Below are 15839 nucleotides of genomic sequence, written 5' to 3'. Positions count from 1 at the left end.
CCATTTATTTAATTTGGTGCTGCATTGAGTCTTCACTGCTGCACGTGGGTTTTCTCTAGTTGCTGAGAGCAGGGGCTACTCTGTTGTGGTGCGCAGGCTTCTCATTGCGGTGACTTGTTGTGGAGTACGGGCTCTAGGCACGTGGGCAGTAATTGTGGCACACTGTATCTAGAGCGCAGGCTCAGTAGTTGCGGCGCACGGGCTTAGTTGCTCCACGGCATGTGGGATCTTCCCAGACCAGGGCTCGAACCTGTGTCCCCTGCGTTGGCAGACGGATTCTTAACCACTGCACCACCAAGGGAAGCGCCCAGTACTAACTTTTAAAGAGTTAAAGTAGATAGATAGTGCCCGTAAGTCCATATGAAAATCCCCAAGCAACCACTCCCGAGTTTGACCGCCCTATTAAGCCACTCAATACTTATATCAAAATGAGTTTATTAAAATATATACTTTTGTTATACATAAACTTAGAAATATTTCAGGATTACATACTTTAAATTTTACAGTCTCATCCTCCTGATAAAAATACAAAAAGAAGAGCATGTATAAGACTCAGTTATTTGTATATTTGACTATATTCATGCACACTACATAAAATTTATCCAACAGTAAAGTTCTACTAAAAACTGGCAAGTTACAAAAAATATTAAGGTCAAACTTAAAATGCTTCAGTTTTTAGCTGTGATTCATAGACATAGATTTAAAAATCTTGGCTTAAATCCTTTAAAAAGGTAGCACGACAGATGAACTCTGAAAATACATGGAGTCTCATATACTAGATACATGGCCTTGGGCAATTTACTTTTGTGTCTGTTTCCTAATCTACAAAAGTGAGGATTAATACACACGAGAAATACGAGATTACAATTTTGACACATAATACCTAACATTTCAGTGCTAATATTTATACGTATTCCAAAAAGTATGTGGCATTTTTGTGTTGTACCTGTTACTTTAATCAAGTCGATGCAACTTCAGTCTAAAGTTAGTTGGTAAGCTGAATATATACCTCCTCCACCTCCAGATGTTCTTTGCCCACACAACAGTTAGTCGTGCTATTCTGATTCTGATATTCTGATTCTGATCATAAATTGACAATACAGCCAGCCGTCTTAGTGTTCAGACTTGTTCTCAGTAGATAAGACACTAAGGAGTATTTTAGAACTAGTGCCCTGAGTACAGTCACAGCTATAGGACCTAATCTGACCTGGAAAATGTGTGAACTAAGTAAGGCTCCTAAATATGTGATCCAAGAGCCAATTTGGAATTTCTGGAAAGTGAGTGAGCTTGTACTTAGGGTTACAAGGACAAAAGGGCTAAGAGCCCTACCACAAGCACCACGGTTCAGCCCCTGTTAATAAAATGGAAACTAAATCAAAGGGATTTGACTTAATGACTAAGTAGGCTCCCTTTATAACACAATTCAAGAAAATACGATCAAATTATTGGTACTTTGGCATCAGCATAAGAGAAAGTTCAACAGAAAATTTTAGACCTAACAGTTAACATGATGCCATTCAAATATGATGAGGGTGGGATATATCAATAATATTCCATTCTAGTAACATGTTTTAGAGTTTTTAGCCAAGAACTGATTTGACTGACATGACTAAGACTACACAAAATTAAATACAATCCTAAAATAAATTTACACAAACCATAGAATAATAAGTACTAGGGAATGTTACTGTTTGGTCCCCAATGGCACTTCAGCGTTCCCAAAGCAATAGTTTTATTAGGAGTGAATGCTGATATAAACATTTTAAAGCTCTTAAATCTACCTAAAACACACTGTGTGTGGATCACGTACATTTGATCAAACACATCTTCAATGTAAGCAATCCACTCTCACTATGAGACTTTGCTACTTGAATTTAAAACCTCTTCTCACCATCATTGGTCCATTCAAAAGTGTCAAGCTTTTACCTTTCGGGATTTTGCCATCTTTTAATTAAAAGCTACGTATACACAAAGAACTGCAGAGCCAACCACTGCAGTATATAATGCTAAAAGATAATATTGGTACAAGAATATTTAAATATCACAGTGATATTAAGTCAACCTCTCAAACCAATAGAAATGGGATAATACTCAAAATCAAGTAATTACTAGATTTTGTTCTGGTTTTCAGAAAACGAGAGACATTGTCTCATTTCTAACTTTTGATGACACATTTTCTCTTCAACAGAAGCATGAAAGGGATTATATTTGTTGCAACTCTAATAAACCTTAGCTTGCTATTTTATTTATCCATGCTACCCCTATTGCTCCATTTAGCAATGGTCATTAATTAGTCTCTACTGTACAGAATAAGCCTACTTAAACAATTCAGATTTGAATTTTCAACAAATTATTTTCCACATGAATTCCTTCAGTAAATATAAAGTGTGACACAGTATATTCTTTAAATCATGCACATTCTTATATAAACTTTGGTAAACAGATAGAGAGGCTTCAGAAAAACATATTGAGGTGATTTCATTTAAAAAGGTCATTATGTGTTGGTTAAAAAAGAGGATCAGCGTCAGCATCACTGAAATTAGTGTAACTATAACAATGTTTAGAATCTTTAAAAATTCAACTTCTTTTTCCTCCTTATCAGGCCAGGAACATGGCATCCTTTTTGAAGAAATTTTCATTTCAGGAATGAGAAGTTTCTTAATCTGTCCAATTTCTGTTCTGCTCCATTCTTCTTTCAGTACTTGGCTTACTCGAGGATAAATTTCAACAGGCTGGACCTCAGGGAGTGGTCTTTGTTTCAAGACCTGCACACGTTGGCGGACATCATCAACTTTTTCAAGAAATTTAAGTGGAGGCTCTTCTTGTAAAGATGTTGTCAGTGTCACTAATTCACGCTGCTGCTCTCTTATTTCTTTCATTCTTTCAATTTGTGGAGTATATTCTAGATTAATCAGATTGCCAACGTCACAAAGAGCAGTTAGGAAAAATTTTTTTTTTTGTTCTAATGTATCACTAAGCTCCTTAAAATACTGGAGAACAACTTCCTTATCACCTTGGACCATTTTCTCTGAAAGAGATTTTTGTTCTTCCAGCTTTTCAATAAGACGGGTAAGATCTGCCCAGTGTGTGTCAGTTAACTGTTCAAGCAGTTTTTCAGGCGTGTCCTTTTCTTTCATATAGGCACTTTGAAGGTCATCTATAGGATGACCATGATGTTGACCTATGGTAAGGCAATGACCACAAACTAATTTTTTATCCAGGAGACAGTAAACATTTAACGGCTGCCTGTAATGTTCAGGGCAGGTGACAATATCTGGATGGTCTTCTTGCTGGTACTTTTCAATAATAGCCCTTAACGCAAAATTAACAGGTAAAGACTCAATACCAGTTGGAGCAATTTCAATAATACTTCTGCAGTTAGGGCACTTGAGTGGAATGCGTAAAGGTCTCCATATATAAAAGTTACCAGATGCCTGTAGAACATTTTCCAAGCAATTTCTACAAAATGTATGAGAGCATGGTAGTACACGAGGATCTTCAAAAATACTGTAACAAATAGGACATGTTAACTCATCCTCAAAATTGTGCATTTCCTGTCAAGAGAAAAAAGTATTTTAATTCTACATATAACAAAGACACATGCACATATTATGTAAAGTTTTAGGTGTTAACCTCCAAATTGTTAATATACTGTACTTGTCATTTAAAAGAGTAAGATTTTTAAAATTAGCTTTCTATATAATGCAATTCCTAACACTGAATAATTGATCACCTTTAAGAGCTTATTTACTTTGGGGTGTTCTGTTGAAGTCTATTTAATGATTATAACTAGTCTGTGCAACTTTTTACATTCTAAGATGCTAAAATCAAAACTATACACAAATCATGAATAGGTAAGACTAAATATTTCTATGAAATAAAAAGTTAATTCTTAACAAAATTACATTCTTCAATTCACACTCTCAGTTGGCTCAACCATAGTTTCTAAAGTAAGTTATTAAATTTCTAACTGTTCTATAAATTTCAAGCTTCTTGAATTTTGGAATATTAGCGTGTATGCTTAAAGCCCTGAATCAGCACAGTGTAACAGTATCAAGTAATATTAATTTTAAGATTTGGAAGGGAGTAATATTTCTGAATTAGTCCTTGCGATAAAAAAGTTTGAAAGATGAAGTGTTGATTGTGGTAGTTATGAATTACGGACCACTAGAGCATTAGTGGTAAAGAACATCATTAGTCATCTTTCCTTCATGAAAGAAATCCAGCAACAGTTCAGAGACCCTCTCTGACACAAGTAACTTGACGTCTCGGCAAGCTATTACCGATATTTCCAACAAGCCTTCCACGTGCCATTCATGCAAAATCTAAAGCTTACCAAATCCTCCTCTATAAAAACTGTTAGAAGTATCTACAAATAACTAATTGTACTTTTAAGAAACAAAAACCTCTTCAGACTTTTTTTTACAGCTCTTATGCACCTCATCTTCACCAATTGCAAAACCCAACTCATTCATTCTTCAAGTCTCAAACTGAGTCCCACCTCCTCCCCCAGATTAGGTCCCCTAATCTCACTGAACACTGCACTTCTACTTTATAGCGAGCACTTAGATGGAGTTTATTTAAAAGAATTTTGTTGGAATTCCTGCAGGTCCAGTGGTTAGGACTCAGCACTTTCACTACCGGGGCCTGGGTTCGATGCCTGGTCAGGGAACTAATATCCCACAAGCTGCGTAGCGCAGTCAAAAAAATAAATAATTTTGTAACATTTTTCAATACATTAGAATATAAGCCTGCAATAAGGGCAGGAATTGTATCTAAGCACAGAAGTTGACACACAGTAGGCATTCACTCAATGTTGGTTGAATAAACACTGCCCCTTAAGAGACCAATGTTAATAAAATGCCAGACCTTAGTTTTGGGGGGTTTTTTTTTTCTTTAAATAGCAAAATCTCTGCTTAGGAAAAGCTTTTATCAAGAGTCCATCAGAAAATAGAAAATACTCCATTCAGACTGACAATATTAAGAACCGTAATGAGCCAAGATGTGAGAGACTAATAAGCCTGAACTGTGAGGCATTCCAGGAAACAAAAATAACTGGACAACAGAAGATGACATTCACTGCAGATAAATTTAAGTGCCTACATGTTGGGAAGCCTTTATGACTACCCTTTACCTACAGAGAGCTCTGAAATAGAAAAACCACCCAAGAAAAACGTTTCTCAGTTTATTTCAGTGATGTCAGAATTCATAATGAAGGAATAAACAGAATAGCACTTTGCAAAGGAATAAAATGTGAGCATTGGACATATATTCAATTTAGATTTAATATTAGAGTTATTTAATGTAAGTACCAAAAATCAACCCTAAAACAGAACCCAACCTTTCCCTCCGAAGTCCTATATTTGTCAAAAAGTTAGAAATCATTTTCCCTGGGAACTCATTTAAGGACCCAAAAGCTCAACTTTCTTTAGAATGAAGATATTCAATAACAATATTGTAAAGAAAATATCATCTCTTAAACTTACATAAAGTGGAAGCAAATATCCTGGTCTCAAAAGTTACTTCCATAGCACATAAAATTTTTAACAAAATTTAATCAGAAACGTGTAGATAACTTGAAGATACAGAAATCAAATCTAAGACTACCCTCTTCTAGCTGATTTTTGAAAAACTGATTTTAGGCAACAAATTTGTAAGTCAGAACTGGCTAACAGAAGTAAGCCTGGTTGAAAATAACTACGTAAGGCCAGGAACTTTCTAACTCTGGTTGCTGCCTGAGAAACAGAAGATAAAGGTGGCTATCATGCTTAGGGGCTAGTTTTTACAGAAACTAGTATGAAATTTTATGCATCAGAAATTTTCCATAACCAGCCTAGACTCCTGAGGGGGAATAAAGGAGCAAAAAAATTTTCCTATGAATATTTTCTGGTATGAACATCTTGGATTTAGCTATGCTGTGTGTATGTAACAACACTGGAAACTAGAAGACAATGAAGCAATTCTTCAATATTCTCGGGAAAACATGGCTTCCAACCTAAAATTCTATACTCAGACAAAGTAAATAAATTTTGTAGATAGTCTAAAGATAGTTTAACACAAGAGGTCTCAAAACTGAACCACCCATCACCCACCCTTTCTAAAGAAGCTGCTGCAGGAAGAAAAGAAAAACAATAATTCTCACCAGGATAAATATGAAATGAAGTCCTGGATAACTGTGCAGCAAGCCTAGAGAAATAGTAGTCTGGAGGAAGAAGACAAATCCAGAAGGAATGCTTTTAAGTAAATAAATGGAACTGACAACATTTCACGTGTCTGAACATATTGAGAGGTAATGAGAAAACTAAATTTAGGGAAAAGTGATGGAATCATGAAAAGAGGAAATACTACAACACATTATATAGCTCAATTGTCCTATTTGTTATAATATTTTAAATATTAAATATTGATTTTACCAAAAAGCATGACTGTTAAGGATTCAATGTGTCTCCCCAAACTCGTAAGTTGAAATCGTAACCCTTAATGTGATGGTATTAATGAGGTAGAGCCTTTGGGAGGTAATTAGGTCATCCGAGTAGAGCCCTCATGAATGAGATTAGGCCCTTATAGGAAGAAGAGATACAGGGCTTGCTGCCTCTCTTTCTCTGCTCTTGGCCATGTGAAGACACGGCAGGAAAATGGCCACCTGCAAAGCAGGAAGAGAGCTTTCTCCAGAACCCAACTTTGCCAGCATCCTGATCCTGGACTTCCCAGCCTCCAAAACTGCAAAAACATAAATGACTGTTGTTTAAGCCACCTAGTCTATGGTATTTTTGTTACAACAGCCCAAACTAAGAAACTGACAAAATTATGTTGGGAGGAGGGAATAAGGGAAGGAAACAAAGTTTAAGAACTTTGTTTTATCTTAATCTTCTCTTATAAGAAGTCAATACATGCCTAAAAGTGAAAAATCAAGAAATCACATTAAAAGCAAATTATTTATGAATAAAGAAGCAATACCAAAAGAAATATTTAAAAGAAATGAAGTGACTGCTTTTGGAAAGCAGGAATCAAGAGTGGGGAGAGTGAGGGCAGGAGGCTGCTGTTTTTCATTATAAGCCTAAGTTCTGTTTTACTTTCAACTATTAACATACAATTTAAAATATTAAAATTTTAAATAAAGAAATAAAGACAATCCCACATGCATCCAGGAAGAAAAGTAAGATACCCCAAAAAGGAAAACAATACATAATAGTGTCAGAATTCTCTGGGAGACTATAATTTCCAAAGATGGCCACAACAATTAACTCCCACATGTTGTTCTGTGATGTGACTTTGCTGGTATTCTATCAAGAGATGAAATCTATTCTCCCCTCAAAAAGATCTGGGCTTGGGGCTTCCCTGGTGGTCCAGTGGTTAAGAATCTGCCTTCCAATGCACAGGAAGTGGATTTGATCCCTGGTCAGGGAACTAAGATCCCACATGCTGTGGGGCAAGTAAGCCCATGTGCTGTGGAGCCTGCACCACAACTAGAGAGAAGCCCGCATGCTGCGACGAAGATCCCGCGTGCCGCAACTAAGACCCCATGCAGCCAAATAAATAAATAAATAGTTAAAAAAAAAAAAAGATCTGGACAGGACATGTGACTGCTCTGAACAATCTGATACAAGTGACACTATGACAGTTCTGGGTATAGCCCTTAGCTAGCCTAGCAGATTGCTGCCTCTTCGCTATGTGAAAAGTCTAGGCTACTCTGCTGATGAGAGAGGCCAAAAGGAGAAGCAATGAGGTGCCAGACATGTGAGTGAAAAAGCCATCTTGGACATGCAGCCATCCAAACCATCAGACGTTTGTTACACAGCAGTAGATAACCAGAACATCTCCAGAGCAACTAGGAATGCTAAAAGACATGTAGCAATCAATATCCACAAGGATCTGGAAGGAAAAGGATATGACCTAAGAATTCTATAACCAGCCAAGATGTAATTTATCCATATGAAATAATAAAAATACTCTTTAGCAAAATCTACAGGGTTAAAAAAAAGTTCTACATGGCAGAGCTGAAGCCATATACTTTCATTAACAAACAGAAGTAGTATAAAAAGGATTTATCTAAAAAAAAAAAGAGAAAAGAAAATGAACCTAGGAAAAGCAGAAGAAAATTCTAATGCATGATGAAAACCATGAATTAAAATATAGAAAATTGTTAGAGTTGATAAACCCAAGAGCTGGCTTTTTAAATAAACAAGCCAGGAGCTACAGGGGACTTTGGAGAGTTGTTATTTAATGAGTGCACAGTTTCACTTTTGAAACGTGAAAAAGTTCGGAAGATAGATGGTGATGGTTGCACAACAATGTGGGATGTACTTAATGCCACTGACTACACACTTAAAAACGGTTAAAATGGAGCTTCCATGGTGGCGCAGTGGTTGGGAGTTCGCCTGCCGATGCAGGGGACACGGGTTCGTGCCCTGGTCCGGGAGGGTCCCGCATACCGCGGAGCGGCTGGGCTCTTGGGCCGTGGCCACTGGGCCTGCACGTCCGGGGCCTGTGCTCCGCAACGGGAGAGGCCGCAACGGTGAGAGGCCCGCGTACCGCAAAAAAAAAAAAAAAAGGTTGAAATGGTAAATTTTATGTATGTTTCAAAACAATAAAAAAACTTTAAAATGTTTAAGTGTCTTGCCTATTAACCAGCCTTTCCCGTCAAATTAATTTTAGAATTGATTTATATTAATATATAATTTTAAAAAACAAAAAAAATTAAAATAACCCATGTAAAATGTTATTTTCCTCCGGTGGGTACTAAAAGCCCAAGTACAAATTGATAACTTAGTTCAAGATGTTCTGCTTCCCTTTTAAAAGTCACCAAGAGGGCTTCCCTGGTGGCGCAGTGGTTGCGAGTCCGCCTGCCAATGCAGGGGACACGGGTTTGTGCCCTGGTCCGGGAAGATCCCACGTGCTGCGGAGCAGCTGGGCCCGTGAGCCGTGGCCGCTGAGCCTGCGCGTCCAGAGCCTGTGCTCCGCAACGGGAGAGGCCACAACAGTGAGAGGCCCACATACCGGGAAAAAAAAAAAAAAAAAAGTCACCAAGAAATATGAACGTAAAAAAGAAATCTTTTCGGAAATAAACCTGAAGCTAAATCATCTACGTATAAATTATTTCACAAATGTCTTGTGCTTAAGTGTCAAAAATAAACACATTACTGAATTTCTAAACTTTCTATGCAGTCTTTCTCCAGAGGGCCGATTTCCTATGGAGACTCCATAATGTCTAACCAGCATATTATGGATGGTCAGCACTGACAGCAGATGATGGAGAACTGGGCAATACCAAAAATATCATTACCCATTCTCCTGTGTAAACTATTCTTTAAGTTTTAATTCCCTAATGCATTATTGCCTTTCATCTCTACACATGAATGGTTATAAAACATTCATTACATTTTACACCTTCTGAAGAGAAATTTGCCACATTATAGTTAGATGACTTGCTCTAGGACTTAGAGTGAGTCAGCTATAAGTCTGGGAAAATTCAAGAGGTGCCACTTCCCAGGCTGGGTCTCACATCTTTGTGGCCCTACCTAATAAAAAGCACATTTTATGCAATTCAAGACTTACTTTAGAAATACTACATTTGTGCCATCTATAAATATGGGGCAAGATTTTTAAAATACTTTTGTACATATAAATGTACAAAAATAATGAAGGATCACCTAACTCTTTCAAAACAAAATCCTATGGTCAGATCTGATTTTAACTCTGCCCATTTGCACTGTTTTCCTGCATTTTGACATCAACCTGTTTCCCCAAACTAAAAAAGAAACTATTAATGCAATTTAACCAGGAACTGATACGAGCAGTTAAGATTTTCTTTGCTTTTTTAAAATATTTTTAAAAGTGAAAAATACATATATATTTGGTGGGAAAAATTCAGCAATATGTTTGCTGAAAAGAAATGTTAAAACTAACATCACTGGACTTCCCTGGTGGCACAGAGGTTGAGAATCCGCCTGCCAATGCAGGGGACACGGGTTCGAGCCCTGGTCCAGGAAGATTCCACATGCCGTGGAGCAACTAAGCCCGTGAGCCACAACTACTGAGCCTGTGCTCTAGAGCCTGCGAGCCACAACTACTGAGCCTGCATGGCATAACTACTGAAGCCCACCCATCTAGAGCCCGTGCTCAGCAACCAGAGGAGCCACCGCAGTGAGAAGCCCACACTGCAACGAAGAGTAGCCCCCGCTTGACGCAACTAGAGAAAGGCCCACACGTAGCAATGAAGACCCAGTGCAGCCAAAAATAAATAAATAAATTAAAAAGAAAAAAAAACCTAATATCACCCAAAACTAAAATTTCGTCTTGCCAGAATAAACTATGGTACCTTAAAGGATAGCTACTTGGTCATTAAAATGGAATGCAGACCAATATGAAAATATATGGTAAAAAGGTATCCAGATAACTTAATAAATTCAACTTGCAGATCTGTATGTGTTAAATGTGTGTGTCTGTATTAAGATACACACATCCTTGTAAGATTTCTAGAAGAGTAAACAAGAGTTAACAGTGACTAACTTTAAGATATAGGTCAGATAAGGGAGTTGTTTACTTTTCACTTTATGATCCTTCTATATGGTTTGAATTTTATACACCACCAACATACACACCTTTTTTCAAAAGATTTAAAACTTTCCCCTTACATTTTAAATCACACGCTCAGTAAAAATTTACTGAAAATTTCTTTGGTATTTACTTAATCTCCCAGAACTTACCACTTCGTTGACCTTCTGGTTTGCAGACTGAATATATTATCTTCAACTTTTTCAGATTCTTTTATTTTTATTCTAAAATAAAAATAATTTTATCTTAATGTTCTAGACTTATATTCTCAAAACGTATGTTAAGTATGATATCATAGGGAATGATATCGTGGTAATTTCACTGTCTTTGACGTTTACCTTCCCTAAGCGTCACTGTGTTTTTTTAAAAGTAGCGACAAATATCAACAGCTGTGGTGCAGCAGGATAGGTATCACCTGTACCTTGAAAAGCCCAAGTCTGTGACCAAATAAATTGCCACAAAGGACCTCTTTTTATAGCGTCAAGTATCTTATGAGCTCTTGAAAATATTAGCCAACAATCGTGATGACCGAGCAAACATTCACCGTCATTTTAGACTGCTGAAAGTTAACTGGAAGACAAGTAGCACCCATGAGAGTGAAATATTTTGCCAGCTTAAAATTATAAATCTTGATTTAGGTTATACCCATTAATACGTCTGTTCATCTCTCAATTCTGCCATTTAAATGCTGACAGACCCTGGGTCAGTTTTACCTAGTGCCCCTCAGAACTGACGTTTCACATCTGTAAAATGGGCATAACTACACCTACGCGGTTAAGTCCAATGAGAACGCCTCCCAGAGAAGGGGCTCGAAACAGCAGTGCCTTTGCCCTTCCCCTTCCCGAAGGTTTGTGACAAATCCTCCCGGGCCTCTCTCCCAACGCACCTCGGCGCCCTCCTTTCCGAGCCGCCGCGAGGCCGCCCAGCTCGGCGGAGTCCAGCTTCTCTCCGCCTCCCCACCACAGAGGGCCTTCTCCCTCACGGAAATGCACTTCCTTATTGGCGGGAGGAAAACGAGGTCCCCCAAACTCTCCACCTGGAACAAGAGGGACCCAAGACGCGGGGCCCAAGCTAGCCCTCTCCCTCACCAAGCCCCAAACACATGCAGTACACCAGCCTGCGCTACAGGGAAAGAAGAGGGACCAAGAGCCGCCTTGTCGGACCGAAGAGAAGCTCCTTATAAACTCACCGTGGGGAAGGGAAAACCAGGCAACTCCACCAGCAGAAACAGAGCTCCACAGCCTGCGGGCTGACGCAGAGAGCTACTCAAATTCCCGCCCTCCCTCCTCTGCCCTGAGGGCCTTCAGGTTCCCAGATGAGGCGGGGCTTGAGAGCCTCAAGACGCAGGCGCAGTCTCCTGGCAACCTTCAACTGCGTAGCATCAGCCAATAGGAAGAGCGCGGGGCCGCTGTTCGAAAGTAAACCGCCGACCCCCGGGGCCGAGGCGGGGGCGTGATCTCTAGGACTTGGCACGAGGCCCGCGGCGAGTTTTCTGTGCCTGCGCACTAGGCGTGGGCTGCCGCTCCGGAGCTCCAGAGGCGCGCCGCAGGGGACGCTTCAGTGTGCGGGGGTGCTTCTTGCAGCCGTGACCCTGGCCTGGAGTCCCTCTTGGGGCCGCGGGATGGCGTCCCGGGAAAGGCGGGGCCTGGCGGAGGCAGACGATATTTACAAAAAGGATTCGTAGGGCTCTTTTTTTTTTAACCTTGAGCCAAGCCGGCACGTCCTGATTCTAGACTTTAAAGCGCAGCGTCTTGCATTGTGACTTAATAGGTTCCCTGAGGCTTCCTGAGCGCAAACGCACCCCAGTGGGCAAGCGCCGTCCTCCCCTAAGCCCGGGTTTCCTTTTGTTTACGGTATCTGGAGACATAAACCCAGCAGAGTAATTGGTTCAGCATAGGAGGAGAGGGCTTCTGATTATTGAGAATTCTCTTGTACTTAAGGAGACCTATCTCTGCGGGCTACTGGGACCTTAGGACTCATTTAGGACTATCTCCCTCTGTCTCTCCCTATTCTTCCTCCCACCTCTGCCCCCTCTTTCCACGTTATGAAATTATTGCCTGGCAATGACTGTTGCAAAGAAGTCCTGACTTCCAGTTCAATTTTTCCTCCAAGTCCCTATTTCACCTTCTTAAGCCTTAGAATTAGAAAGCAGACAGTTCAGTAGTCCGCAGTTTCTTTTTCTTCAGAGACTTTATCCAGCTGTATGGCAAGACACTTTCATCACAGCTTCCCTCTCTAAAATGGAGTTAGAGGTCATTTACAGCTGTGCTAAATAAAGCTATGAGCCTCTGTATACTGTGCATTGCCGGTACTTTCAGGTCTTAGTTTCTTATACAGTAAATTACAGAAAAATATTAAACAGAATAAAAGTAATATCAGTGAGTCCTGAGTCCATCTCAGATGTCTTCACCAATTCAGCTGCTGAAGAGTTTGCTTATGATGTGTGGATTCCAGTGATATCCAAGATATCCGCTGTTAACAAGGTGGCATATATCCGTTTAGATTTTATTATGCACATAGGTTTTCTATTTAAACATTGTAGTCATCCTGATAAACAGTTTTTTAACTTGCTGTCAAAACAATATGTTGTGACTCTTTCCATAGCAATAAATGCAGTATACTTCTGTAAAAATATTCTTTCTTAAAAAAAGTATAAGGCAGATGTTAACAATGGACTTTGAATGATTATGATGTGTCCATGTAGATGCATCACTTGTAACAAAGGTATCACTCTAGTGGAGGATGTTGATAATGTGGGAGACTATGCATGGGGAGTAGGGCAGGAAATATATGGGAAATCTCTGTACCTTCCCCTCAATTTTGCTGTGAACGTAAAATTTCTCTAAAAATAAGATAAAGTCTTAATATTTTTTTAAATTTAAGTGTAATTGCCTCTAGAATGCATTAATATTGCTGAATAATGCCTTGAGCTATAATTTTTCCCACCTGTGTTTCCCCCTGCACTTCCTTACCTAAAGAGTTATGTATGTAGCAAGAAAGCAGAAGTACCTTTCACTAGACTTCACTGGCATTTGTTTTCCAAAAAGCCTCAATCTCCTCAATCCATTGAGATAAATAACATTGAAGGGAAGAGGCTGAATGTTTGGGAGAAGTAAAAAGAGAGAAGCCCCCGAATAGAGATTAATCGGACCTAGTGGAGGGAAGCTATGACACCTAAAAGGAAGGGCTACATCTGTTCCTACAGGGAGACTGGCTTAGAGGCCCATGGATTCCCAACTCTACCAAAGATTTCTATAACCCAGCATGACCAGGAGGTGGCAGAGAGCTACAGAAGCCTACAAAAACAACGGCGGCCTCAGCAACAACAGTCAACTCTTGGCATACGTGGGTTCGTGGACTGTGATTCATGCACTCTCCAGAAGATAATGTTGGCCTGGAAAGACTAGACAAGAGTAACACTCAGATGTACAAGTACATGCTTAAAATCCATAAGCTTGAAACTCTGAGGTGCTAAGGTGCTCAGCCACCCAAAAAAAAAAAGTGAGGAGGGAGAAAGCTCAGCTGCTCTGGGTCTCTGCCTGCATACTTGCACCAATCTCCTTTTGCTGGAATGCAGGAAAAGGATAAAAGATGAGAATTTTTTTGTGGTTATTAATAGGTCATACGAAGAGGAGGCAATAAAACATGAATTTTATGACAAACTTTGGTGCTTAGGTCAGACTCTCTACTTCTGTCTCCAGAGCCAAAACAGGAGGCCTCAGTCACAGAGAGGTGCCCCGTAGGCAAGCTAAAACACTTTCTGATTTGGGGTTTTAATAGCTACTGAGTTTAAATACCTCTCTGTTGTCTCCCATCACATTGGCCTCACAGAATTATAGTAAAGAGAACATGCGATTTTCCAAATTATAAGGCACCCATGGTTCATCTCTAGGACTTCAAAGAAAGCACAGCCACAACTGGTGCCATGATTACAGTGGCAGTGAGTCAGGGACAATGAGCTAGGAGGATTTACCTAACAGTTCTGAGAAGGCCATTTTATCCGGAAAGAAAAGCACTCAGCATGATGCAGTGGAGTTCACAGACTCAGGGATTTGGAATTGGAAGAGATCTTAGACGCAATCTAGAAAAACCTCATCTTCAGAAGAGAAAAGCCTACTGACCATGTTGGCATTGCCTTAAATAACCTGAGTTTGAGCCCAAGTTTGATATTAGTACCTAAAATTATATAAACTACACAGTTTTAAACATTAGAATATATTACATAGAATTTATTTTCACACAGTCCTTTTCAGCTGTATCTCTGAATGCAGCTTGGAAAACTAAAAGGATGTCTTCTGTTCAACAGTAGTTTACCTCCTAACTAGTTTCCCTTTCACTTATTGTCTATCATTAAGAATCATTTTAGGGGCTTCCCTGGTGGCGCAGTGGTTGAGAGTCCGCCTGCCGATGCAGGGGACACGGGTTCGTGCCCCAGTCTGGGAAGATCCCACATGCCGCGGAGTGGCTAGGCCCGTGAGACATGGCTGCTGAGCCTGTGCGTCCGGAGCCTGTGCTCCGCAACGGGAGAGGCCACAACAGTGAGAGGCCCACATACCGCCAAAAAAAAAAAAAAAAAAAAAGAATCATTTTATTTCAAATGCTGCTTTTTTTTGGCTGCGTTGGGTCTTCGTTTCTGCGCATGGGCTTTCTCTAGTTGTGGTGAGCGGGGGCTACTCTTGATTGTGGTGCGCGGGCTTCTCGTTGTGGTGGCTTCTCTCGTTGCAGAGCACGGGCTCTAGGCATGCGGGCTTCAGTAGTTGCGGGCTTCAGTAGTTGCAGACATGGGCTCGGTAGTTGTGGCTCACAGGCTCTAGAGAGCAGGCTCAGTAGTTGTGATGCTTAGTTGCTCCGCGGCATGTGGGATCTTCCTGGACCAATGTCCCCTGCATTGGCAGGTGGATTCTTAACCACTGCGCCACCAGGGAAGTCCGCTGCTAACTTTTTTTTGAGTGGGGAGCCACTAACTGTTTTTTTTATTAAGATGTAATTGACACATAACATATTTGTTTCAGGTGTACAACAAAATGATTTGATATTTGTATATATTGCAAAATGATCACCACAATAAGTCTAGTTAACATCCATCGCCACAGTTACAATTTTTTTCTTGTGTTTAGAACTTTTAAGATCTACTCTTTTAACAACTTTCAAATATATAATACAGAATCATTAACTATAGTCATCATGATGTACATTACAGCCCCAGTGACTTGCTTATTTTATAACTGGAAGTTTGTACCTTTTGAAACCTTCACCCATTTCAACCACTCCCCACGCCATTGCCT

The 15839-nt window shown here is 39.8% G+C and overlaps 1 protein-coding gene across 2 annotated transcripts; it reads right to left on the bottom strand.

The window, feature by feature from the left end:
• Positions 1–435: 435 nt before the first annotated feature.
• TRIM59 (tripartite motif containing 59) lies at positions 436–11827 on the bottom strand. Of its 2 annotated transcripts, XM_060010016.1 has the most exons (3): positions 11744–11827; positions 10707–10778; positions 436–3554 (listed from the first exon to the last, which is right to left on the bottom strand). In XM_060010016.1, exon 3 carries the CDS (start codon positions 3549–3551, stop codon positions 2343–2345), a length of 1209 nt encoding a protein of 402 aa, XP_059865999.1. In that variant the 5' UTR covers positions 3552–3554; positions 10707–10778; positions 11744–11827; the 3' UTR covers positions 436–2342. The 2 variants fall into 2 exon arrangements, with proteins under 2 accessions (XP_059865999.1, XP_059866000.1); XM_060010017.1 differs by lacking the exon at positions 10707–10778.
• Between the last annotated feature and the right edge of the window lie 4012 nt (positions 11828–15839).

This window comes from Delphinus delphis, chromosome 4 (genome assembly GCF_949987515.2).
Source record: "Delphinus delphis chromosome 4, mDelDel1.2, whole genome shotgun sequence".
NCBI lineage: Eukaryota > Metazoa > Chordata > Mammalia > Artiodactyla > Delphinidae > Delphinus > Delphinus delphis.
This window is presented reverse-complemented; position numbering and strand designations above follow the sequence as displayed.